This window comes from Daktulosphaira vitifoliae, unplaced genomic scaffold (assembly GCF_025091365.1).
Source record: "Daktulosphaira vitifoliae isolate Bord-2020 unplaced genomic scaffold, ASM2509136v1 Scaffold_4, whole genome shotgun sequence".
NCBI classification, from domain to species: domain Eukaryota; kingdom Metazoa; phylum Arthropoda; class Insecta; order Hemiptera; family Phylloxeridae; genus Daktulosphaira; species Daktulosphaira vitifoliae.
Genome location: NW_026099575.1, coordinates 13,047,002 through 13,054,507, shown reverse-complemented (window position 1 = coordinate 13,054,507; position 7,506 = coordinate 13,047,002). Strand labels below are relative to the sequence as shown.

The window sequence follows — 7,506 nt, the reverse complement described above, 5'->3', positions numbered from 1 at the left end:
ATGAAGCTAAATAATACACTATGTCTACATAAGAATTAATGTTATTTTTAAGTTCCATTTCAGTGTAATTTGAAAAAGAAGAAAATGCAGCCGGCCAATCTGCAATAAAGTTTGTAAAAGCAATAAATTCTCTTACTATAAAATCCTTACAACCTTTTTTTGTGTCAGGATATTTTTTACATTCTGTCCATAATATTTTTACATAGTCTGTATGTTCTCTTAGTGTCTTAGAAAGATTGCAACTTAAAAACAAATAAAACTGTCTCGCTTTATCGTTCACATTTTCAGATGTAACAAAATTACTTCTAGTAATTCCATTAATCAATTGGTCAAAGGTGATTTCTCCATGACTTCCATCAATAATATGTAAATTTTTTCTTAATTGTAGCCAATTAACGTTTTTTAGAAATAAGTTTAACTTAGAAACTTTATCTTTGGAGTTTACAAATTTAAAATTGAGAATAATGCAAATCCAACCAAAAGAAAATAAATAATTATTATACATTTTCAAATATTAAATTTTATTGATTTGAAATACAAGTTGTGTTAATCATATTTTCAGTTAAGATTGCTTTAATATATACTAAATATGTTTTTAAATAAAAAAATGTTGTCAGAAATTATTTTTAAATTATAATTTTCAGTTAAGTAAATTTAAAATGTGATGATTTATTACTTATAACTTAAACTAATAGCTTTAATTTTTTAAGAATAATTTCATTAAATTAGCATGGTTACTATACCGGGTGCAATTTATATAATATAGATTCTGTTAAAAACTTTAGCCTAGAGATGTGTATAATATTATTGGCAAGCTTATATTAGTTTCACCTGTATGTATGTTTGTAACTCTCCACGCTTACGTGTTATTATTCTTGCGTATCCCGTCGTCTATGGCTTTGAGACTAGACTGTCGTACACATTCCCTCAACTCCGTCGACCACACCTCGCTCACCACTCGCCGACAAACACTATTCCTGTATAATTTTATTTTTAGTTTTCGTACTCGTACATAATATATAATATATAAGGGAATACTAATACAGGTAGCTAATTGTTTTTTTATGACGATATTCGGAGATTATATAGCCTTTATTATCAATGGTCATAAGACACATTGTTGTGAGTTTATAAACACACTAACTGGCAATACAGCAATGATATCTATTGATAATGATAATTGAAAATAAATACTCCGTGACTGTTACAGCGCTGTCATAAAAAAACTAAAAATTGAAAAATAAATATAGTTTAAAAAACTGAATAACACGCTTTAAAGCATATCGAACTAAAAAGTTAAAAATAATTTTTAAAATAAGCTTAAAACAATAATGAACTTGGAGATACCAGATACTAAGGGAATTAAGCAAAGTGCTAGTAAAAGGTAACATGTACAATATCATTGTAGATTTTTTGAATAACAGAACCTTTCAAGTAAAAAATAATAACGCAACATCAGATGTATATGAATTTCAAAATGGGGTACTTCAAGGATCAGTCTTTTCTGTCACTCTCTTTCCAATAGCAATAAAAAAATTAAACCTCCAGTCAAGTATATACTATTTGCAGACGATTTCAACTTCATGTGGGACAGCACCAATCAAAACACAGTTCAAAAAATTCTACAAGAAGCAGCAAATAAGCTACAAGAATGTTCTATGAAAAGTGGATTCATTTTTCCCCCCAAAAATCAAACTGTATTCTATTCACAAAAAAAAGAAAAACAACTCCGTTAAAAGTTCTACTTAATAATAAAGAATTACCACAAGTAAAATCAGTCAAAATACTAGGTATCGAACTTCACTAAAAAATGACGATAGGAGTACATATAAAATGTTTGAAAGAAAAGTTACAACCATACTTAATCATTCTTAAAATTATATCTCATTAAAAATGGGGTGCACAAACATCAACACATGTACAAATATTTAAATCACTTATAATGTCTAAATTAAGTTATGGCATAATTATATATAAAAACACATGTAAATCGAATTTGAAAATAATTAACACCATTTATAACAATGGTATTAGAATGATTTTAGGAGCATTCAGAACTAGCCCAGTGGAGAGCATGTACAATATAATAAATATACCTCCACTAGAAATTGAAACTTCAGAAATTGAGTTAATATACATAGCAAAAATGATACGACAGACCGAAAACCCAGGACTACACTTCATTGAAAACCTCAAAAGAAAAGCATCTGAAAAACATATTCATTTGGAATATATAATTAAATCTGAAAAATCACTTCAAACCCCTTGGTCTTTAAACATTAATATTAACACAGAGTAAACCAAATTTTATAAAAAGACATAATGCCTTCTATTTACAGTGCCAATATGAAAGCAATATTCGAGAAATATCAAGACTACACTTACATATTTACTGACGCATACTGTACAGGATGATTTTTTGTCATAACCAACTCAATTACTTACAGAGTAATAATAATTCAAACATTTTTTTTTGATTCTATATAGTTACACATTATTCTTAAATTATTAACTATGAAATACTTTTTAAGTTCATCCCTTATGACTTGTAAGGGTATCAACTTTGTTTTTTTTAATGGGAACACATATTTTTAATTTAATGAAATGTTTGGATTTTTAATTCAATAGTAAATGGCTTTTGAATTTTTAGTATAACTTTATTAGTTTATTAGATATAAACATTTAAAGTTTCAAATTTTTTAGTTAATATACATGTATTATACACAAGAGATTACAAATGCAGGTAGCTAATTGTTTTTTTATGACATCGATATTAGCAGGTAAACAGCATTCAATGGTAGTAAGGCACAATGTTGTGAGTTTATAAATACACTAACTGGCAATACAGAAATTATATCTATTGATAATGATAATTGATAATAAACAATCCGTGACTGTGACAGCAATGTCATAAAAAACCAATTAATTACCTGTATTTGTAATCTCTTGTGTATTATACATGTATATTAGCTCAAAAATTTTAAACTTTAAATGTTTATATCTAATAAACTAATAAAGTTATATTAAAAATTCAAATGTCATTTACTAATAAATTGAAAATCCAAACATTTTATTTAATTCAAAATATGTGTTCCCATTTAAAAATACAAAGTTGACACCCTTACAAGGCATAAGGGATGAACATAAAAAGTTTTAAATAGTTAATAATTCAAGAATAAAGAGTAACTAAAGGTAACCAAAAAAAAAAAATGTTTAAATTATATTTATTTTATAAGTAATTGAGTAGGTTATGATAAAAAAATCAATCTGTATAATTGTTGTTTTGGAATGTACAATTTAGCGTTTAGTTAAGTTTAAACAATATAGCGTCATATCAATTACCTACTCTATCGGTTGTATCTTAATATACACTACACTTTAAAGATACTATAAATAAATAAACTCACACATACACACATATAAATTTACAACATTGTGTCTAATGTAAGTATAACATGATAAAAAGTAACTGTAAAATGAAAAAAATGGAAAATAAATTTTAGTACTCATATTAAATGTAATGTAACTCAAAAAATATTTGTTTAAATGGAAAAATTTAAAACACCTTTTTTAAATTGTCTTTTAAAACAACTTTTGTACGAAACTTTTTTTTGCAAGTTAAATATTTTTTGAGAAAATTAAAAAAGTTCATATTTTTGAACTTTTGCGAGGCTGTAAAAAAAAGCTCAATTCCAATCAAAGAGAATTTTTATGTCATTATACATATCTTTATTTAAATTAAAAAAAAAAATTTGGTTAAGAATTTTTTCCGCTATTCGCCAAAATTACTCTTTCGTTGACTGGCTTAAATTTAAACGTCACTTTTTTAATTATAACTTTAACATTATAGTATATGATAATATTTGTTTATTTATAATAGTATTTACAATATAATATATATATTTTTAATTTTAAATTTAATTCGATTAATTTTGCGTACGTGTTTTAAGTATACTCAGATATAAAAAATTCTTTTAATATAATATTGGCTATTTGGTAAATTCTTATGAGTAATTGTAACTAAATTTACAGAATGACTGAAAAAATATCTCATTTCCAATTTTTTGCTTTAGAAACACCATTTAATATTTGACTTTTAACATGAAAATATACTTTCTATGATATATATAAAAATATCTTACTTGTGGTACTAATATGCGTAATAAACATTATGATTGTTCTTCCCCCAACAAAAAGCCATTTACTATCGAATTAAAAATCCAAACATTTTATTAAATTAAAAATATGTACTCCCATTTAAAAAAACAAAGTTGACATCCTTACAAGGTAAAATAGATGAACTTAAAAAGTATTACATAGTTAGTAATTCAAGAATAATGTGTAACTAAAAAAAACCAAAAAAAAAAACCCAAACCAGCACAGGGGGTCGCGGCACAATGGTGACGTGACATAGTTGGATCAAGTATAATGATATCTGACAGTAATTAAAATCACTATAAAAAAAAACGCTTCGATGCAAATCTTTAGATAGTGTTTAATTTAAAAAAAATGGTGGATTATTCCAAAAGCTACATGATTTCCTAGTTCATTATTAATATCCTAATTAAGATAAAGTATGTTGATAGAAAAACGGATTATTAAAAAATATTATTTCTCATAAAAAAATTGTGTTGATTCATACACTTTTCAATATGTCATAGCATTATAAAGTTAAAAATGTAAAAAATAAAATCGAGAATTTTCACACAATAATAACATTCGGTAGCTATTTTCACCGTGACGATAAAATAAAGTCCGAAATTTTTTTTTATGATAAAGTACATTACATTAGCTTTAATTTAAGATATATATAAAAGTGTCAGACCTTCCGGAACATTTTAAAAAATCAAGTTGAAAAAGTTAATTCTTTGTAAAAAAGTTGTCATTTTAAATCCCCCTGTGTGGGTAAGTCACATATAAAAAAAAAATATACCAAATAAAAGGTAATGATATCATGCATCTATATAAAAAAAAGTTATATTGATATGTTCATTTTTGAAAAAGTTACGGCAGTTTTTAATAAAAAAAATTGAATAAATTTCGAAAATTAGCGATTTTTAAATTTGTAATTTTTTTGGAGGTTTACGGGGAACGAGTAAAAAATTTTCAATTTTTGAGGGTAATGTCTTCGACTAGATACGATTTTTGATCTTTTGACGTATCATTGAAAGAAATCGGTTCGGTGAGAGCTGAGAAATAGTGCTAACAGACTCAAAAAAAAAAAAACACATCATAGTAAAACCAATACCTTCTCAGCTTTGCATCGAAGCTAAAAATGTTTAAATTATATATATTCTGCAAGTAATTGAGTGGGTTATGATAAAAAATCACTCTGTATATATAAATTTAATATCAATGTAAATAAAAAAAAAAGTAATTATTAACACTATGTTATTGTAAAAATTTAAAATGTTAAAACTATATTGTAAACAATTATAGCTAATGGACATATAATAATATCAGTATAAAAATACTAATATTATTGTGAAAAAAAGCGTCTTTTTTTCACAATAATACTTGTATTTTTCGTTAATTATTGTTTAAGCTTATTTTAAAAATTATTTTTAACTTTTTAGTTCGATATGCTTTAAAAGCATTTTTTTCAGTTTTTATAAACTATATTTTTAATAATGTGATCGTAAGAGTGTTCAAGCAAATTGTTATCAGATTTTACAGGATCACTCTCAATTGTAGGTTTTGCACATGAGTGTTACCACACACCGAACAAACCAATAATATAATATATCGTATAATATATTATAATTTGCATTTGACTACAATGATTCGAGAGTTAGTTTTTATAAATAATGATGCAGATTTAAGTAATTAAAAATAAAAATTTTCACAAAAACTGGTATCTACAAAAAAACAATTAAATTATTTACATTCGTAAATAATTTAAAATTTATATTGAAAATAAAAACAATTGTCCATGTTATTTTTACTGATAGTTGTGATAAATATGTGATTATTTGTTTATTTAATCAGATCAGTTTATATCAGTTAATAGAAAATCATATTATATCAGTTGTTGTTCAGCGACGCTCCCTTCGTGAGGTCGTTGGACGGTGGTTTTGGTGTAAATATACGTATACTAGTTAATGAATTTCGGGTGTAATATTTGTGTTTAATTAATTGAAATCTTCGACTACGAGTGGTGTTTAACAGTGAATTCATTAAATAAATAAATAAACAGTAAATAAGAAACAAAACATGCGTACTAATATATTGAATGATAAAGAGTAATATTTAAAGGTACACTAAAAATAATGGTAATTCACTTATCATTAACCACTTAGAGTAAGAAGCTGGCGGAGGCTGAAGCAAAATATCACTCGAACAAGTTGGAATTACTTAGTGTAGTTCATACTGTAATTAAGTGGAGAAATTATTTGCTAGGTATCAAGTTTGTAATTCTTACTGATTGTCAGGCTTTGATTTTATTGAAGACTCACATATCCAAACCACAAATTGCCAGATGGAGTGATTTACTCCAGGAGTATGATTTTAACCTGAGGTACAAGGCAGATTCAAGGATGACCCATGTGGATGCGTTATCAAGAGATCCAATTGGCAAATCAGCAGATTTGGGACTTGCCGTAGAACTTGAGAGCGCCTTATATAAGTACGGTGGAGTCTAGGTAACATTGTCGGTGGAGGAAAAAGTACTCATGTGTCAATCTGTCGATGAGGAGCTACAACAGCTTATAAATATTCTCAAAATGGACGGGAAAGAGCGTACTAAGGATAAAGATAGCCGGGTACGTTATTTTAAATTAATTAACCATCTCTTGTATAGAGAATACCAAGGATGTCTAAAGCTAGAGATGAGGAGATTAAAGATTTAAAAGGACAATTAGAGGAAAGAGATTTATCTTACAGACGTGAAACAAAAAAATTAAGTGACCAGATATTATTTATATCTCTTGGTTGTCGTTATTAACTTTGGTCATGGCTTTATCAATCTATAAAATTTACCCAATATTTATCAAAGTAAACGTCATAAGCCTACCACTTCTTAATAATTAATTAATTATAAAAAAATAATTAATACACTAATTAACTAACCACAAATTAAAAGTATAAAAACCTACAGAAAGCGAAAAAATGGATGTCCAAAAACCAATGAATAATAAAATGGATGTCATAAAACCCAATTCTATAGACAAGACTATACTTCTAACCAACTCTACACTTCAAGTATCAAAATTAAACAGCTAATTATTTTTATTATTGTACTTAATCTTGTACGCTTTCAGATGAATTAAATCAATTACACAATATATACATGGATATTAATTATAAAATAACATATAGAGAAGTGACCGTGTTTATTAAGATTTATGTAAGATTTTCGATTAAAAGTAAACACATTTTAAACTACTAAAGAAAAAGATATGTTCAGTTCACTGTCTTGAAGATTTTTAGCTTCGATGCGAAGCTGAGAAGGTATTGGTTTTACTATGATGTGTTTTTTTTTTTTTTTTTTTTGTTTTACAATTTTTT

At 26.1% G+C, this 7,506-nt stretch overlaps 1 protein-coding gene across 1 annotated transcript in view; it reads right to left on the bottom strand.

The window, feature by feature from the left end:
* Positions 1–540, bottom strand: part of LOC126906162 (uncharacterized) — a 49,521-nt gene extending 48,981 nt beyond the window's left edge. Inside the window, exon 1 of the mRNA XM_050686499.1 lies at positions 154–540. Coding sequence (XP_050542456.1) covers positions 154–505 — 352 coding nt within the window. The 5' untranslated portion in view covers positions 506–540. The remainder of the gene's footprint in view (positions 1–153) is intronic.
* Between the last annotated feature and the right edge of the window lie 6,966 nt (positions 541–7,506).